We start from the raw sequence: 20,337 nt of genomic DNA, 5'->3' as shown, positions 1-20,337 counted from the left end.
TGAGGCATAGCAAGGTGAAACACATTTATTTAACAAGAACTCAGTGAATAGCTCAAGACCTAGTGAGAAACGCATTTCATTTCCCCATCAGGGCAGAAGAGCTTAGTGATGAAATGCTCATGCCTGGGTCCAGCCAGCCTGGGTTTGAGTCCCAGCTAAGCCTCTTGCCTCAAGGGCAAATCACTTCAACTTTTTATGCCTCAGTTTCCTCTTCTGAAAATGAGGATGTTAACCTTACCCACTTCATAGGGTTATTGTGAGGATGAAACGAATTAATATTTATTTGTAAAGCGCTTAAATAATCGCTGGTGTTTCATAAATAAAAGTGGTATTGATATAATATTAGACACTAAATTATGTTAGTTGCTATTATTATTACACACCATAAAAAGATGGCGAGCAACCATTTAGCTACAATATTTTCATCTGGTGACATTTACTGAGCCCTTACTAAACCACCCGTGCTGAGCATTTAAGCTGGATCATCGCACTGAATCCCATCATCGTGTTTTAATGTCCAAAACAATCCTTGGAGGTTGCCCTGGGTTAAGAGGCTTCAATGATCTATAATGCTTGTTATACTATCTAATGCCAGTAAGTGCTCCATTCATGTCAGCTGTTACTATTTTGAAATAAATTGATTAAGGTCTTGTTAAGGATTAAGGCTCTATCAAGCCAGCGGTCCGTGGACGTGGCACAAAGCCCGATTCCCCTTCATCCCCACAACAGAGAACTGAAGTTGTGGAGACACGCTTTAGAGACTAGGGTGTGCTTTGCCCCAGGTGGTTATTAGCTGCATTAATAATTAGCTGCAGTTTACAAGCGAATCCACCAGCTTGCCCGGTATGGATGTGTGCCGATCACTGGCAAACAGGGGATTCCTGGAGCTGGGGGTGGTCCCCTCACACAACGAGGGCAGCCAGACTTCACTGAGGGGCAAGGACCTTCAAGTGATGTACCATGCGAGCCCTGGGTATTCAAAATGATTGTGTGTGATGCTCTCCTGAGGACCACGAGGTGCCTTGTAGCCAACATGTCCAACACGGCTGAATGCCAACGACTGGCTGGGTCAGAATGGCGTGGCGCTGCCTGCTGCTAGGGTGTTTGGGAGTGTGTGTGTGGGGGTGTGTTTGGTGGGGAGGATATTGTATTGGTTGTCACAGTGACTGGGGGATGGTACTGATATTCGGTTTCCAGGGACCTGTGATGCATGGCAGACATCTTCCCCAGATGGTTATAACAACGTATCCAAACTGATGTGCTCTTTTCCAGGGACTGGCCATTCTCCATTAAGGAGTGGTGTCCACAGCCCTCCCCTTGACATGGGCAGGCCTTTGGGATTGTTTCGCCTTTCAGAGCATTGCAGAAGTGACATTGCTAAGGGATTTCAGAGGCTGGGTCAGGAAAGAGGATACAGCCTCTGCCTGACTCTCTGGGGATGCATGCATGGGGAGCCGTGAGTCCAGCGGTGTGCTCCTAAAACGTTTAACAACTGGCTCTGTAGGGGAGAAAAAGAAGAGTCTGGGTGTGTAGCATTTGCTGATTTCTGTGGTGTGTATACACCTTCCATGGCTGACAACAAGCTACCAACACGACGTCCCTGGACTTTGGCGTTGGAAAGAGCTGTCCACAACGTGCTTCCAGGATCCAGTGTGAGCCAGCTCCAGACACCACGGCCTGAGTCACCATGTAAGTCTGGCTGCCCTGAAGTCGTCACACTGGAGATACACAGGGAGATAGACATGCTTCGGAGCCCCAGCTGTTTGGGTCTCCCCATCCAAGGTGCTACAGAGAGGAGTGAATGAGCCCTCAGATGACCCAGTCCCAACCACTGCCTGATGGCACCTGCACAAGAGCCCCTGAGAACTGCTTAGCTGAGCCCGGTCAATCCCCAGAGCCGTCAAAATAATAAAGGAATGGTTATTGTTTTAAGCCATTGCATTTTGAGTGGTCTGTTATGCAGCACTTGCTAAATGTAACGATGCTCAGTGACCTGTATCTCAGGGGACAGGTACCACTCGCAAAGGGGGGCCAAGAGAATTCCGGTCAGCATTAAAAGTTCCATCTGGAATGGATAAAGAAGATGTGGTCCATATAAACCATGGAATACTACTCAGCCGTAAAGAAGAATGAAATGATGTCATTTGCAGCAACGTGGACGGACCTGGAGCTTATCATACGAAGTGAAGCAAATCAGAAAAAGACAAATACCATATGATATCATTTATATGTGGAACTAAAATAGGACACAAATGAACTTATCTGTGAAACAGAAACAGACTCACAGACATAGAGAACAGACTTGTGGTTGGTTGCCAAGAGGGAGGGGTGTGGGGGAGGGATGGACTGAAAGTTTGGGATTAGCAGATGCAAACTATTATAAATATTATAGAATGAATTAACCACAAGGTCCTACTGTATAGCACAGGGAACTATATTCAATATCCTGTGATAAACCATAATGGAAAAGAATATAAAAATGAATGTATATGTATATGTGTATAACTGAGTCACTTTGCTGTACAGCAGAAATTAACATAACATTGTAAATCAACTCTACTTCAATAAGTTAAAAAAAAAGTTCCATCTGGGCAGAGGAACTGCCTTTAGAAACATTTAGAAAGGTTGTTTTTCTTTCTTCTTGTTTTTTTTTTTTTTTTTTTGCGGTATGCGGGCCTCTCACCGTTGTGGCCTCTCCCGTTGCAGAGCACAGGCTCCGGACGCGCAGGCTCAGCGGCCATGGCTCACGGGCCCAGCCGCTCCGCGGCATGTGGGATCTTCCCGGACTGGGGCACGAACCCGTGTCCCCTGCATCGGCAGGCGGACTCTCAACCACTGCGCAACCAGGGAAGCCCTCTTCTTGTTTCTTGATCTGAGGGCTGGTTACATGTGCGTTCGTTTGTAAAAATTCATCAGGTTGTACAGTTTGTGTACTTTCTAGAAAAGGTTTACTAGAAACGATAACAACAATAAAAACAGAGATGGTAGTCCATGGAAAGGAACGAAGGGATGTCCAAAAAGCTCTCCCCACTGTTATCAAACAAAAGATAGGATTATGATTATTACTATTATTTTAAAATATGGAACGCTTCACAGATTTGCTTGTCATTCTGGTGCAGGGGCCAGGCTAATCTTCTCTCTATTGTTCCAATTTTAGTATATGTGCTGCCAAAGTGAGCACGATAGGATTACTTTTAAATTAAGGACCCCATGAGAGTATTAAGAGGTAGCTTCTCTCTCTCCTCAGTGGTTCCTCCAATCAAGTAGGGCCTTTTTATACTGATGGAAAATTTTGCACAAAAATACCTCCATGACTCAGTGGTGATACCATTGCCATGGTTTGGTGGCATATACTTATAATAACCATTATTTTATGATTATTTTTTTATGCTCTAGGGACTGACTGGGCTCAGCCAAGCAGTTCTCAGCGGCTCTCATGCAGTGGTCTTCAGGCAGGGGCTGGTGCTGGGTCACCTGAAGGCTCACCACTCCTCTGTCGAGCACCAGAGGTGGGGACTCAAACAGCTGGGGGCTCCCCAGCATTTCTCCGTCTCCACGTGGTCTCCTGCTAGCGCATACTTTTCCCTGAGTAGCCACTCTTTTTTTTTTTTAAATGCTTTTTGCCACATAAAAGTAAACACTTTATTTTCTTTGTTGTACAAATCACGATGATGGAATTGTCCTTCTCTCTCTCTTTTGTTTTTGGCCGTGTGGCGTAGCATGTGGGATCTTAGTTCCCCTACCAGGGATCAAACCCTGGTACATTTTGGTACTTGAAATATCAAGTCGTTAACTTTTGTTTTATGAATTTGGAAGACTGAACAGTTACTGTGAATAGTAATATTTCAGTATCGGTCTAAAAAAATACATAGGTATTGTCCTTGTCTCCCTTTCTTAGGAGTCAGTGTTTTTTCACTGTATAATTATTTCAGCTTTGGGAATTTCCTGGCAGTCCAGTGTTAGGACTCGGAGCTCTCACTGCCGAGGGCGTGGGTTCCATTCCAGATCAGGGAACTAAGATCCCACAAGCTGTGCAGCGTGGCAAAAAAAAAAAAAAAAAAAAAAAAAAAAAAAAAAAAAAAATTTAAAAATCAGCTTTTCTGTATGCTTGAATTCGCTTTTCTGTATCGTTGAATTTTTTCAGAATATAATCATGTGGGTAGAAAAGACCCAACTGTCAAAGATTCAGTGTCCAGGCTTCCCTGGTGGTACAGTGATTAAGAATCCGCCTGTCAGCGTAGGGGACACAGGTTCGAGCCCTGGTCCAGGAAGATCCCACATGCCTCGGATGCCACAACTACTGAGGCTGTGCTCTAGAGCCCATGAGCCACAACTACCGAGCCCGCATGTCGCAACTGCTGAAGCCCGCACGCCTAGAGGCCATGCTCTGCAACAAGAGAAGCCACTGCAATGAGAAGCCCGCGCACCGCAACGAGGAGTAGCCCCCACTCGCCGCAACTAGAGAAAGCCCACACGCAACAACGAAGACCCAATGCAGCCAAAAATAAATAAGTTAAAAAAAACCAAGATTCAGTGTCTGTAAAGCCTATTAGGACCCTCTGCCGAGGGCAGGGAGCAACTGAAGGTTTCCAGGATCCTGGGCTGCTGCTGCCAGCAGGATAGCTGATGGTCAGGAGCTCCCACTATGGAGGCAGATGATCAACGTTCAAATCCCGGTTCTGCCTCTTCTTGGGCAGGCCATCACTTAGGCATGTTGCTGGCCTCTGAGCCTCAGTTTTCTTGTCTGTAACATGGGAATAACTATTGTTCTACCTCAAAGGATGGATGTGAGCAGTGAAGGACAAATATCCCTAAGCCATGCCTGGGACTCAAGGAATAACTCCCAACGGTCATAGAAGAGCTGTAGGCTTTCGCTCTTTGGATGAGGATTTGATAATCTGAAAGAATTAGGAACCTAGTGAGATGCCCTCTGTGGATCCCCCTTGTGGAGAAGGGAAATGGGAGAGGGGGTGGGCACACATCTACCTCATCACCCTTTCAAAACTCTGCCAACTACCCAGGGCACCCATGATGAACTTGAATTCCTCAGGGAGAATGCATGAGCAAACCACCAAGCCAAAGCCAGAAACTACTTCCAATAACACCCCATGGAGAGATATGCACCTGCATAAGCTGGGGAATCTTGGTGGTGGGATTTGTGGTGCATTTCTGCTGTGTGTGTACACGTACATGTTCCATTTATATTTGCACACAGGGAGCCCTGTTTCCCAGAATGGGTACCTTTTTAAAAAATTACCTTCATGGATGTATAAGTTACATCCAATAAGATGCACACACTTCAAGTGTACAATTTGTGTTCTAACAACTGCGTACCACTGTACAACCATGCCCACAGCCAAGATGTGGGACATTTCTTTCACTCTAAAAGGTTTACCCCTTCCCAGTTAAGCCCCACCTCCATCCCCGCCACTAATCTGCTTTCTGTCACTATAAATTCGAGTTTTCTCTTCTAGAATTTCATATAAATGGAATCATATGGTGTGCCAGTTATTAATTTACTTCCTCACAGCTCCAAGTTGAGAAATTGGAATCTGGGCGTGTAAATCTTTTCCCTTTGCCGGCTGACATGTTAAATTTTTCCAGTAGAGGGAGCCAGAGAGGCATTGCAGGAGGAACTGCTGTGTTAGATTCTGCAGCACAGCAAAGTGAATATGCATACATATATCCCCGTATCTCCTCCCTCTTGAGCCTCCCTCCCACCCTCCCTATCCCACCCCTCTAGACGGTCGCAAAGCGCCGAGCTGATCTCCCTGTGCTATGCGGCTGCTTGCCACTAGCTATCTATTTTACATTTGGTAGTGTATATATGTCCATGCCACTCTCTCACTTCGCCCCAGCTTCCCCCTCCCCCCATCCCGTGTCCTCAAGTCCATTCTCTATGTCTGCGTATTTATTCCTGCCCTGCCACTAGGTTCATCAGTACCATTTTCTTTTTCCTTTTTTTAGATTCCATATATATGTGTTATTTGCAGTGAGGTGGATGGACCTAGAGTCTGTCATACAGAGGAAGGGGTTTTGCTTCCCACTTCCAGACTGCCGGGATAGGCAGTTTCTCCTGCCCCACTCCCAAGCGTACATGCATGCTTCTCCGTTGTCTGGCAGTCAGCAGCATCCCTCAGCCAGCACGCTCCCCTGCCACCCACCTCAGCTGGTTTCCTAGCCGAGTGGGAACTGCTTTCCCCGGCATCCTAGAGGACTGACTTCTGGCAAGTTCCAGAGGGTGGATTTCCAGCAAGTTCTACAGGTGCAGCACCAAAGGGATTCTTTTGCCTTTTAGTGAGCCATCTCCAAGTGTTCTCCAAAAACAGCAGGGATTCTGGGGCTGCCACGGATGGCCTGGGACTGGCATCTTTCTCAAGCTCTCTGTCTTAGATCTTAGGGGTAGTGGCTGCCCCTTGTAGTTGCTATTTCTTTTTTTTTTTTTTTTTTTTTGCGGTACGCAGGCCTCTCCCGTGGCAGAGCACAGGTTCCGGACGCGCAGGCCCAGCGGCCATGGCTCACGGGCCCAGCTGCTCCGCGTCATGTGGGGTCTTCCCGGACCGGGGCACGAACCCGTGTCCCCTGCATCGGCAGGCGAATTCTCAACCACTGCGCCACCAGGGAAGCCTTGTAGTTGCTATTTCTATATTCTTTAGCATTATTTCTTAGCAGCTAACCCCTCTAACTCTAATTCTCTGCTATAATTAATAATTCTGTATATTAAACATTCTCCCTTCAAATTCCTGTGTGGTTCCAGTCTCCTGATTGGACCCTGACTGATAGCTATAGAATGTGCCCCTGTGTCTTCTTTCCTTCAGCATCACATTCTGTGATTCAGCCACGTCGTTGCATGTATCCATCAGTAGTTCACTCCTTTTTATCGTGGAGTAGTATTCCGTTGAACAGGTTAAACCACGACCTGTTTACCCACCCAGCATGATGGACATTTGGGCTGTTTCCAGCTTGAGGCTATTATGAATAAAGCTTCTATGAACATGCACATACAAGTGTTTGTGTGGACATATGTTTTCATTTCTCATGAGTAACTATGTAGGAGTGGAATTCTTGGATCACATGGTAAGTGTGTATTTCACTTTACGAGAACACGCCCGGTCGTTTTTTTCAGCATGATTGTGCCATTTGTGATCCCATCAACCATGTATGAGAGTTGCAGTTGTCAGCACCTCGTATTGTGAATCTTTTCAATTTTAGACAGAATGGCTTCCTTTTGATGCCCCGGGGAGATTTTCCTCTACCTGACAACCTCATTTATTAGTTTTTTTTTTTTTTTTGGCTGCCCCTTGCAGCTTGTGGGATCTTAGTTCCCCGACCAAGGACTGAACCCGCGCCCTCAGGAGTGGAGGTGCGCAGTCCTAAGCCCTGGACTGCCAGGGAATTCCCTCCCTTATTAATTTTAACTCTTTACTCTGAACTGTGGTGCCAGTGTTGTTTCTAACCTGTGACAAATGGTTACAGAAAAACCATCAATAAGACAAGATTGAAAATTCTTTGCTTTTTGGAATTATTTGCATGTACAAAGATTTGGTGTGTCTTCTCGTTCAAGAAGGCAGACTGAGCTATTGATGATCAGAGCCTCTACTGGCCTGTAAGAGTTTTTAGGTAGATTTTTAAAAAAACGGTACCCTTTCTGGGTGAATGCAAGCCTGGGGTAGCAGGGCCTGGTGATCAGAGCAAGGGCTGCATTCAAGCCCCCAGCTGGCCTCATCATAATAATTGCTGGTTCTGTGCTAGATGCTGTCAAAACAGAATCCCAGGAATCCCAAGTTCAAATGCCTACAAGAGACAGGCAGTATCCAAAGTGAGACCAACTGGGTGGAAGCAAACCGGAGAGAAGAGCCCAGCCTGGAGGCTGTGCCAGTGTTCACTGTGGCTGATTTATTGCCCAGTAGGAAGGTGGGCCCAGTTCGGCTACATTTTCCAGTTTGTCAAGTGATTGGAAATCCCTGTTTTTATGTGAAATCACCCAATTTTTAAATGTTAGCAGTGCATTTAAAGAAAAAAAAATAAAGAACAGTGTGGGCCAGGTGAGACAGATCTGCAGACCCAAGGAACTGATTGCAGGTAGCCTTTTGTGGCTTCTGTATTATCCCAGTTGATCTTCACACCATGAGGAAACTGAGGCCCAGAGAGGTGAAATGAGGCACAAAAGGTCACACAGCAGTCAGAAGTGGAGTGGCGATGGGAATCTGGGCAGTCTGATCTCCCTCCCAAAGGGCATCCTCCCTATGTACAGCAAAGAAATTAAAAAGCAAAGTGAACAGGAGGGAGACCATCACCAAGAAAGAAATGTTGATAAATTTCTGCAAGACAGAAAGCAGAAAGAAGTGTAGGGGCTAGTACAGAACTCAAGGTGGGGACAATGGAGCCTCAAGGACCCCCAGAGGCTCTGGACCCAGAGTTGAGGATCCAGAGGGGCCCAGGCTGTGGTAGAAGTGCAGGTCAGGAGTCGAGAGGGCAGAGGGAGGACAGAGGTTAGTCCATCTCTGAAAAACTGTGCCTGTTGGTTCCCCGTTCCCTCACCTTCCTCCCCCATGCTTTGCCACACAGATCTCAAGCTACCCAACATTCACATACAGGAAAAACAAAACAATACTGGATGACTGTTCTTTGAAAACATTGCATGAAGCATCCAGGAAGTGCCCAGGCTGCCGGTGCTCCTGAGGATAGCCTTCCCCTCTCTGGCATCTGGGAGTGAGCTCCCAGCAGCCTGGTTTCCCCCAAGTTATCACTGACAAGTGCTGCCTCCAAACACAGGGTTCTCAGTCATACCTTCAGCTGGACAAAGAGGCCAGTGGGAAAGCAGGACCATATTTACGAAAGCCCCAAATTTCATACCAGTTACTTAAATAAGTCACCCAGCCCCTTGTTCGTTTGAAAATGTGATTGGACAAGCAGGGATCACCAGATGCTTAAAGGAAACCAGCCGCCTGAAAAAGAACCAGTAAGATAAACATGCAGGGCTTCCCTGGTGGCGCAGTGGTTAAGAACCGCCTGCCAATGCAGCAGACACGGGTTGAAGCCCTGGTTCCTGAAGATGCCGCGGAGCAACTAAGCCCGTGCGCCACAACTACTGAGCCTGCAAGCCACAACTACTGAGCCCGTGTGCCACAACTACTGAAGCTTGCACGCCTAGAGCCCGTGCTCCACAACAAGAGAAGTCACCGCAATGAGAGGCCCGTACACCGCAACGAAGAGTAGCCCCTGCTCACCTCAACTAGAGAAAGCCGCGCACAGCAACAAAGACCCAATGCAGCCAAAAATAAATAATAAATTAATTTTTTAAAAAAAGATAAACATGCAGAGCAAAAGTGAACTGACCCCAGAGGTAACAGAGACAGTTCAGAGGGCCAAAAGAATGTAAAGGAAAAGAAAAACCCTAATTCATACACTCAGGGCCGGCTTCAGGCCTCACGGGTGTGTGACCTTTGGAGTTGTACTTAGAAGGGCTCCACGCCTGTTTAATGGTCTGCTACTGCCAACCTGAAATTCTTAATCGTTTTTGAACAAGGGGCCCAATTTTCATTTTGTACTGGGCCCTGCAAATTATGTAGCTGATCCTGAGTACACGTAGATTTGAGAAGAAATTCAAAGCAAAACAAGAACAGGATACTAAAAAAGGAAGAATGTCTTTAAAAAAAAAAAAAAAAGGAAGACTGTCGTCAAGAAGAAAAAAGAATTCCAAGAAATAGATGGGATGAGTTAAAAACAGGAAAATCCTTCTTTCAAAAGAGAAAAAGTAAAGCTATTTAAAAATACTGCAGGAAAAACAAAAAACTGTTTAAGAAAGTCATGGCGCAAATATGATACACACTAAACCATATCCATGTTATATCCATTTGATAACGTACAAGAAAAAGGAATCCATTTGACCTGGAGGCTAGGGGCATTCTCCTTATACTAGCTCTTGTTTATTGGTTTTCAAGGGAAAAATATTGTTTTTGTTTTATTGAGATATAATTAATATTGTGTAAATTTAAGATGTACAGCCTGTTTTTTTTGTTTGTTTGTTTTTGGTCGCAGCACGTGGCTTGTGGGATCTTAGTTCCCTGACCAGGGATCGAACCTGGACCCCCGGCAGTGGAAGCAAGGAGTCCTAACCACTGGACGGCCAGGGAATTCTCCAGCCTGTTGATCTGATACATTTATATATTGCAATATGATTATTTATTAGCAATGCCTTTATCACTTCACATAATTATTTCCTTTTTTGGTGAGAACATTTAAGATCTGGTCTCTTAACATAAAGATTGTCTTTTCAAAAAAAGACAGTCTTTTGGATTGTGCTAGGAAATCTACACGCAAAAAGATGAATTTAGGCCTTTACCTCACACCATACACAAACATCAACTCAAAATGAATCAGAGACCTAAATGTAAGAGTTAAAACTATAACATTTTTAGAAGAAAACAGGAGAAAAATCTCATGATCTTGGGTTAGGCAAAGATTTCTTAGATACAATACCAAAAGTATGATTCATAAAAGAAAAAATGGATTAATTAAACACCATCAAATTTTTAAACTTTTGTACTTCAAAAGACACCATTAAGAAAATGAAAAGACAAGCTATAGATTAACAGAAAATATTTGCATACCATATATTTGATAAAGGACTTGTATCTAGAATATATAAAGAACACTTAAAATTCAATAAGACGACAATCCAATTTAAAAATTGATGAAAGGGGCTTCTCTGGTGGCGCAGTGGTTGAGAGTCTGCCTGCCGATGCAGGGGATGCGGGTTCGTGCCCCGGTCCGGGAAGATCCCACATGCCGCGGAGCGGCTGGGCCCGTGAGCCGTGACCGCTGAGCTTGCGCGTCCGGAGCCTGTGCTCCGCAACGGGAGAGGCCACAGCAGCGAGAGGCCCGCGTACCGCAAAAAAAAAAAAAATTGATGAAAGATTTGAATACACATTTCACTGAAGAAGATATACAAATGACTAATAAGCACATGAAAAGATGCTCAACATCATTAGTCATTAAGGAAATGCAATTTGAAATCACAATGTGATACCACTTCATGCCCACTAGAATGGCTATTGTCCAAAAGATCGGCAAGGACAGGGAGAAACTGGAACCCTCACACACTGCTGGTGGGAATGGAAAATGGTACAGCCTCTTTGGAAAACAGTTTCTCTAAAAGTTGAACATTAAAAAAAAGAAAAAGTTAAACATAAACTTACCATGAAACCCAGCAATTCTACTATTAGGCTATCTACCCAAGAGAAATGAAAACACACGTCCCCGCAAAGACTTGACTGCAAAAGTGCATAGCAGCATTATATCTTTGGAAACAATCCAAATGTCCATCAGCTGGTGAATGGATAAACAAAATGTGGTATAGTCATACAGTGGAATACTGTTCAACAATAAAAGGAATGAAGTACTGGTACATGCTACAGTATGAGAATGAACCCCCAAACAGTATGCTAAGTGAAAGCATCAGACACAAAAGATCACATATCGTATGATGGATTCATATGAAATGTCCGGAAAAGACATACAGAGAGATTAGTAGTTGCCTGGGACTGGACATGGGAACAGGAAGTGATCACAAATAGGCACAAGGGATATTTTGGAGGTGACAGAAATGCTCTAAAACTGTGGTGATGGCTGCAAAACTCTGTAAATTCACTAAATCACTGAATTGTACACTTAAAAGGGCTGAATTTTATGGTATGTAGATTGCACTTCAATAAAGCTGTCCAAGGGAAAAAAAAAAAAAAAAAAAGCCCAAACCTGGCAAACTTTACAGTTAAAGCATGTAAGACTTAAATAGCGTAACAGAACAGACTGTAGAAGTAATCAACCTTGACCGTGTGAAAGCAAGTGTACAACTGACAAAAGATGGGAAAGGAAAAGGTGGGAGGAGGGGAAGCCAAGACGCTTCTCTCACTCACTCAGTATCATGGGAATCAAAAGTTGCCAGGATAAGAAATACAAGTGAAGCATAAAATTTAAAGTTACAAAGGTAAATAAGAAATGATCTTTTAAAAAGTACAATTATTAAAAATTAGTGGAGCGAATACACCGTGAGCTAAACACCATCTTTCATAGCAGACAGTAGTAGACGATACTGAATTTCCCTATTTCTCTGTCATTTTCACTGTCGTCACCCTCTCAGTTATTCAGCTGCCTTCTGGGCCACAGCATGGGTGAAATGGGAGGCAAAGTTACTCCTGATTTTGCTATATTCTAGTTTAAATGTCATGAACATCAGGCGTATTAAAATCAACCAACCAACCAGCCAACTAGTGCAATGTCACCATAATTTACTTAAAATGCCACTAGTGAGGACTCCCATACACACCTGACGAGAGTAAAAATTGGTGGAACCACTTTGGAAACTAGTTGGGCATTTTTAAAATTATTTATTTATTTATTTATTATGTGGCCGCACCACAGGGCATGTGGGATCTTAGTTCCCCATCAGGGATTGAACCCGCCGTGCCTGCAGTGGAAGTGCGGAGTCTTAATCACTGGACCGCCAGGGAATTCCCTAGTTGGACATTTTTAATTTATTTATCTTTGGCTGCATTGGGTATTCGTTGCTGCGTGCGGGATTTCTCTAGTTGCGGTGAGCGGGGGCTACTCTTTGTTGCGGTGCACTGGCTTCTCATGGTGGTGGCTTTTGTTTGTTGCGGAGCACGGGCTCTAGGCGCACGGGCTTCAGTAGTTGCAGCACGTGGGCTCAGTAGTTGTGGCTCGTGGGCTCTAGAGCACAGGCTCAGTCGTTGTGGCGCACGGGCTTAGTTGCTCCACGGCATGTGGGATCTTCCTGGACCAGGGCTTGAACCCGTGTCCCCTGCATTGGCAGGCGGATTCTTAACCACTGCGCCATCAGGGAAGTCCCAAGGCATTTTTTTACTTAAGTTAGAAATGTGCCTTCTCCATGACCCAGCAATTCGACCCCAGAGCCAGGAAACACATACTAGGATGTTCACGACAGCATTGCCCCTAACAGCTTCAGCCTGGAAATGACCCAGGTACCCATCTGCTGTAAGATGTATAAACAAATTAAGGCAGCCACAGAATGGGATACTAGGTAGCAATAAAAAAGAGTTAACGACAAGTAAACACAACAACACAAATGGACCTCAAAAGCATAATTTTGGGTGAAGTTGCCAGACACAACAAGTCACCCAGAGTGCGAGTCCCAGGACAACCAGACAGCTGGGTGGCCTGGGGCAGTCCTGTCTACACCTAGTGTCCCAGGGTAATTAGGGTCATTGTTAACAGCGACCCCTATCACTTCCAAAATTCTCTGGTTTAGATGATACATTATATACTCACACAGTGGTTCTACTCTTAGAAAGTTTACAAACAAGCTAAACTAATCAATCCTACTTATGGATGTACACACATATTAAAAGGTACTAACACCATATTAAAAAAACCAAGCAGGGAGACGAGCATTATAAAAGTCGGGACGCTGGTTCCCTCTGCGGGGATGGAGAGGGCTACTAACCAGAGGAGCATCTGGGGGCTGGTAATGTTCTCCTTGTTGACCTGGGTGCTGGTTATATACTTTATAATTATTTGTTAAACTGTACATGTATATTTTAGGTACTTTTCTGTATGAGTGTTATATTTCGCCATTTAACAATTATTAGTGCTATCAGTGAACACCATGATTATTTAAGTCAAAGAAGGAAACAGTCACACTGCATCTTAGTGCAAATAATAGTTCACATTTGTCGATGCTTTCTTTGTGTAAGGCATCCTGAGAAATTCTTTACGTGCATCATCTCATTCCCTGGAGGCAGCACTGACATTTCTGGGGCATCACAGGGCTAGTCGGGGACATTGGTTTTGGGAACTGCTGGTGACAGCCTGCAGAGGAGGTGGCGCTGGGGAGAGGTGAAACGTTGCCAGTTCCACATTCAGTCAGCCCCGGGTTCGCCCCAGCCCTAATTCAAACTTCTTCGTGAATTTGGGCATATGGCTTTCCCTCTCTAAGCGTAGATTTCCCCTCTGGAAAATGGGAAATGTGCAGGTCCACATCTTCTGTCCACAATCCCTAAATCCAAAAGCTCTGCAAACCAAGTCTTTCACTGACCCATTTGGTGGCAGAGCTGCCTGGAACTGATGGAAGGTTTTATTTATGGTATGAACTTGCATTTCACTGAAGAAATATCAGTGTGTTTGATTACTCTCCAGCTCCACTAGGAATCTTATCTAATGTACAGGATGGTTCCTATGGCTTAGCCTCATATTCACTTCCCAAACGCATTGGGCCTCAAAAGTTTTGGCTAAGACACTGTGGACTTGTAGTAACTCTCACTTCTCATGGTGATGGGGAAATTCAGTGAGATCAAGGCCTGGCCCTCGACAAGCGTTAGCTCCCATTGTGAACGTTGTGACTACGATCAGCACTTAAGTCCATCTATGGGACTGGAGTCTGTGGCTGCACCTCCTTATGTCAGAATCACGCAGCCATTAAAACCATGACTGGAGGAATGTGGGCTAAGGGGATCCTTAGGGAGTAACGAAACACAGCAGGACATGAAACTGTAGCAATGGCAAGGTCAGAGCCATTCAGTGAATTTAAAAACGGCAAAAGAAAATGCCAAGTTTGGGACTTCCCTGGTGGCGCAGTGGTTAAGAATCCGCCCGCCAAGGCAGAGGACACGGGTTCGAGCCCTGGTCTGGGAAGATCCCACACGCCGCAGAGCAAATAAGCCCGTGCGCCACAACTACTGAGCTTGAGCTCTAGAGCCCGCGAGCTACAACTACCGAAGCCCACGTGCCTAGAGCCCATGCTCTGAAACAAGAGAAGCCACTGCAATAAGAAGCCCGCACACCGCAATGAAGAGTAGCGCCCACTCGCCACAGCTAGAGAAAGCCCGTGTGTAGCAGTGAAGACCCAATGCAGCCAAAAATAAATAAATTAAATTAAAAAAAAAAGAAAATGGCAAGTTCAAAAGCTATCTCCAGAAAAAAAGAGTAGAAGGAAGGGCTCAAGAGCAGTGATGATGTTATGAGTAGTTATTCCCAGGTGAGCAGACCATGGCAGTTAAGAAAAGTCCTTCACAAAATACTAACAGCTGATGTTAACTGCACTCTAACTGCTCTAGGCATGTGGAAAGTGCTTTACAAGGGCTCCAGGGTTTGTACCACTGTGCACGTCTTCATCTCTGAGTTTCTATACTGTCTTACTTGATTTACATCAAATTTTACCATAAAAATGTCACCGTACAGAAAAGTTGAAAACAATAGTTAAAACGAATATCTCAGTGTGTTCCATATTTTACCATATTGGCTTTCTCTCCCTCCCTCTCTTTTGATTAACCTTTTTCTTTTTTTTGATGGTCTTGAACCACGTGGCGTTTTATTTGAATTGCGTTTTACATTTTCTGTCTTGGTATGTTGTGACTCCAGAGGACTAGCTACTGTTGCCAAGGCAAGATGACTTTGGGTAACTTCAGGGATCCACAGGGGTTTTTGTTTGTTTTTTAAATTATTTTTTATTGGAGTATAGTTGATTTACAATGTCTCTTTTGATGAACTATTAAACATGCATCTTCTAAGAAAGAATAAGGACCCTCTATAAGTCTATACTAACATTTAATCCACTAAGAGAAATCCATTCTACCATCTAATCTTCACTCCATGAACACTTTTTCCCATTGTCCCAAGGTCTTCTGGAGCTGTATCTTCCTAACAAAGATGGGGCTCACACACTGCTGGGGGTGCTCATGTCTCTCTAATCTCTTTTAATCTAAAACACTGCCCCTGCCTTTTCCATTTTTCTTAAAGAGATTATATTTCTTTTATCATAGGAAAAAACTAAGGCAGATTTTTCTATTTGATTTGTGAATCATATGTACAACTTGACTGGATTGAAAAATTAGCATTTAAATAAATATAAATACTTTATTAAAAATATTTTAGGGACTTCCCTGGTGGCACAATGGTTAAGACTCCACGCTCCCAATGCAGGGGGTCGGGTTCGATCCCTGGTCAGGGAACTAGATCCCACATGCATGCCTCAACTAAGAGCTCGCATGCCACAACTAAGGAGCTCGCATGACACAACTAAGGAGCTCGCAAGCCACAACTAGGACCCAGTGCAACCAAACAAATAAATTAAAAATATGTATATTTTTTAAAGTAGATTCCTCAGCCAGGCCATACAAAAATGGGAGTCAACAGATTATATACATATATATATAACAAATATATATATAGTTATATATAGATATATTTAATGGAACAAGAAAACAAAAATTATTTCATGTTACAAAAGTGCCAATAGAGAAACTAAAAGGAATGTCATGATTATATAGGAAGGAGGGAAACCGTGGAGATGATTGATAAACTAAGAAATAACAATGGAAGAATTTGCTTTAAAAATTTGGAAGTAACTACCAGAGTAATAAAAAGCAGAGAAAGGTTTAAAACCATGCACTACGGATCACAAGTTACTTTTGCCATTTCTGAAAAGTAATTTAATTACAAAGTTTTAAAACTGGCTGCGGGGGAGGGTGCGCTGTTTAAACGATTGATATTTCATGCAAAGCTTTGTCCCGTTTGTCTTTTGTTCTTGTGTTACTGGGACATTAAAAAAATTGTTATTATTTATTTTAAAAGTAGGTTGGTAATATTGTAAATTTGAATATTGGTAATATTCAAAATAAGGGGTAAACAGCTGCTGTCTAAAGTTGAAGGACCAAGATACGGAGTGTTAACAAATATTACTGAACACTGCAAAGGTTAACTTAGAACAAAATTTAAATTGGGTGGAGCGGCCGCAGCTAAAAACATACTGTGCCCAAGTTGCTAAATCGAGAAACGGCGCTCTAAGATCTTCTGATTCACAGATTTTTCCGCCAGTCAGAGGAAACAAAAACCAGAATTGGTAAAAAGTGGTCTGGCCTTTCACCAGCTGCTGCGAACACGTGTTGGTCGGGTACGTTTCGGAGGGGGATTTATTTAATGGTGGCCTCCGCGGGCCAGCAGCCGAGCGGAGAGGCGAGGGCTTTAGAGGACTGCTTTTAGCAAAGCCCTTTCCGAATGATCTGGGGCTTTCAAACGTGCGATTGTGTAACTCTGGACTTAAAGGGGCAGAAGCTGTCTGGGGCAGGCCGGGAAGGGGCACTAGGGCGCAGGACTCTCGGAACACGCCCCTCCGGGCAGGGCCTGGGGCGGAAATCCTTCCCGGGGCGCCTCAGCCGCGAGTGGGGACGGGACACCGGTCCCGACCTGGGTCCCTACCTGTCCCGGCGCTCACCTGGCGGCCTGCTCGGAGGCGGCGGCGGGCTAGGATCCCCTTCCCCACCCTGCTCTGAGAGGCAGTCGGGGGGCTCCCCGGGAACGGCCCCACCCAGGGAGCCCCGGGACCCGCGCTCTGGGCAGTCGGTCCTCTCCGGGGCGGACGGCTGTGAGATCCCGCGGGCGGGCGGCTGCGCGAAGCCGGAGCGAGGGAGGGGCGGGGTCTGGGAGGCTGTAGGCGCTGGGAGGAGGGCCCAGCTGCCGCGAGGCTGGCGGGGAGGGGAACCAGCCCCCGCCCTCGTGCATCTCGGGGCCCGCTCCTCTGAGAGTCTACATTTTCTCCACGTGGTTACGTGCTGCCCAGGCGCCCCGCGATCTGAGACCCGGGTTCCCCGGCGCTTAGCGCAGGCACCTCCGGTGGGCGAGTCCCACCTCCCGGGGAGCCTCCCGCCGTGGGAATGGTCCCAGCTGCCCCCACCCCCCTAAATCCTGTCTTTCCTTCCTTTTCCCGCCACCTGCCTACAACCGCCTCGCCATTCACAACATCTCTCCCACCATCTGTCAACTTCTAGTAAATGGCCGAGCTGTGACTTCGACCCTGGGCTTGGTGTGAAACACTTGGATAGAAGTTTCTGTCCACAGGGGTTCTCTCGAATTTACATTGTGTCCCCAGGGTGGTAGTGTCTCAGAAGCCCAGGCTTGTTCTTAAGTTGAGCCTCTCTGCCGAACATACCTCTCTGGGGCGACAACCTGGGCGCTCCTACGTTAGAAACCTGTCCCCTCCCCTAAATTGCAGACAAGGTAATTAATCCGAGGTTCACAGTAAGGATGGGGCCAAGACCCATTTCTCTCTTGACCTCTGCCCTTGGCCCTGCACAGTTTCTTCGGATTGCCCTGTACTGCGCAAGGAACCTCAAGGACTGACCTTGGCCTCCCCAGAGCCAGTCTTCTGAGCTCCAGGCCTCCCACAACCTAGGAAATCGTCACCAGTCCCAGTTACCCCAGCGCTCACTCATCGCGGGCACTGAAACCGATAGAACACGTCTCTGTACTTAGTAGAGCGTAGGTTCCTCTGTCTCCCGGCAGAGAGACTTCAGGGAGAGGCAGAATGACAGGTAAGAAAAGAGTTTACAGTATTAGTATAGGACGCTTGTGAGGCCTACAAGCTGGTGGGCAAGGGAGTGCCATGCCTGGAGAACTTAGTGGGCTACAGTTTTATAATCAAAGGAAAAGTGGAGAGGGGGAGAAGACCACCTTTTTCCTCATTCTTGAGTAGATGGTGGGCTTCCATCATCAGCTCCTCCTCCATGCCAGGTGGGGGAGTTTTCTTGTCCCTCCATGGTCAAGCCGGGACTGTCACGGCACAATGGAAATGAGCAAAAAGGCGGTAACGTATGCTAAAAAAACGTAAATCATCTCAGGGTTCAGTATAATGTTACCCTTTCCTTATATTTTTGTTTTCAGTGTGCCCAGAGGAGCATGTCCTAGGAATCATTAACCTACTGAGCTCACTGGGCAAGACATGGGTCTCATGCCACCATCGTTTTATTGTTTTGGGGCATGTCTCATGCTTCTGTTGCATGGTTTTGTTGCTAAGCGAGCCTGCTTGGTTTTGTGGTTAAGCAAACCTGTTTTCTTGAGTGATCATTAACTTACAGGGGTCTCCCATACTTTTTTCTCTACTTAAAATCCCCTAGTGGGATTAACTAATCACCTACTTTGTCCCTTTACTCTGTCCCTATCAACTATGCTAAATGCTTTATATACATTATTCCATGGACACCTCTCCTGAGAAACTGAGGCCCAGAGATACGTAGGCTTTGCACGAGGTGCAAGTCACTGGCTTGGTGGTCACACAGGAAAGGGTTTAAGCCTCGGTTCCCCAGGTCCCCTCCGCCGGAAGCCTCAGAAAGGCACCACAACGCCATCGTGAGGACGGCGTGAGGTCCGTGCCTGCAGTGCGCAGTAAACGTCAGCTCTCGTTATTTGTACCATCCGCCTTTCGAAGCATTTTCTGCGGCGGGTTGTAAAATTGTTGTATTATTGGTAGCGTGTATAGTACCGATCCACACACAGTCCCTTATCTGAAAGGCCTAGGACGAGATAGTTTGGATTCCGGATTGTTTATATTTTACTTTTCAAATTTAGAAGGCAGTAGAATGCATATAACATATATACAGCATTCTGCAGTATTCCCAGCAGGATCAGGGCAGCATTCCACGATCATGTGATATTTCTGCGTTAAACTGTGTGTAGAAAGAACTACATAGTGCAATAGTTATGAATACCTGATGTCAGTTCAGTCAGGTCTTATTGCTTGAAGAGATTGGGGCCTAATTTACGAAGAAAGTTTGTGGGTAAGAAACTATAACAATGTTTTTAAGTTGTTATTTATTTATTTATTGAGCCTCACTGCACAGTTTGTGGGGTCTTAGTTCCCTGACCAGGGATGGAACCCAGGCCCGGTGAAGGGGAAGTGAAGAGTCCGAACCACTGGACCTCCAGGGAATTCCCTATTTTTTTTTTAATAACTTTATTTATTTATGGCTGCGTTGGGTCTTCGTTGCTGCGCGCCAGCTTTCTCTAGTTGCGGTGAGCGGGGGCTACTCTTCATTGCAGTGTGCGGGCTTCTCATTGCAGTGGCTTCTCTTGTTGCAGAGCATGGGCTCTAGGTGTGCAGGCTTCAGCAGTTGTGGCTCCCGGGCTCTAGAGAGCGGGCTCAGTAGTTGTGGCAGATGGGCTTAGTTGATCTGTGGCATGTGGGATCTTCCCGGGCCAGGGATCGAACCCATGTCCCCTGAATCGGCAGGTGGATTTTTAACCACTGCTCCACCAGGGAAGTCCCCTTGATTGGGTCTTGAATTGGTGATTTCCTTTGGGTTCTGTCTTGCTCGGGGCTAGTTTTCTTTTCCTGTCTGATGATCTAGCTTGTTCCTTGCCATTCTCAACTGAGGAGCAAGGCTAGTGTCTGGTAGGTGATGGGACTGTGCTTCCTGTTATAAATGTTGGACTGTTTTCTCACCAGGTCTCAGGGTGAATGGGAGCTTTGTGTCTGGGTGTGGGGCTTGCTGCCGGGCCGGCCTCACATGTGGATGGTTGAGACCA

At 45.7% G+C, this 20,337-nt stretch overlaps 1 protein-coding gene and 1 non-coding gene across 2 annotated transcripts in view; both read right to left on the bottom strand.

Moving 5' to 3' along the window:
- Window positions 1–3,074: 3,074 nt before the first annotated feature.
- On the bottom strand, window positions 3,075–3,181 carry LOC136141599 (U6 spliceosomal RNA). Its single transcript, XR_010657771.1, has one exon. It is a non-coding gene; the product is annotated as a U6 spliceosomal RNA (small nuclear RNA).
- Window positions 3,182–13,811: 10,630 nt separating this feature from the next.
- The window catches only part of LOC136140244 (F-box only protein 27-like), a 32,173-nt gene continuing 25,647 nt past the window's right edge, over window positions 13,812–20,337 (bottom strand). Inside the window, exons 6-7 of the mRNA XM_065898324.1 lie at window positions 17,236–17,423; window positions 13,812–13,851 (exon numbers count right to left, since the gene is read on the bottom strand). Coding sequence (XP_065754396.1) covers window positions 13,812–13,851; window positions 17,236–17,423 — 228 coding nt within the window. The remainder of the gene's footprint in view (window positions 13,852–17,235; window positions 17,424–20,337) is intronic.

This window comes from Phocoena phocoena, chromosome 20 (genome assembly GCF_963924675.1).
Source record: "Phocoena phocoena chromosome 20, mPhoPho1.1, whole genome shotgun sequence".
Lineage (NCBI taxonomy): Eukaryota > Metazoa > Chordata > Mammalia > Artiodactyla > Phocoenidae > Phocoena > Phocoena phocoena.
Note: the sequence above shows the minus strand (reverse complement) of the source record. Positions and strands in the feature narration are given on the sequence as shown.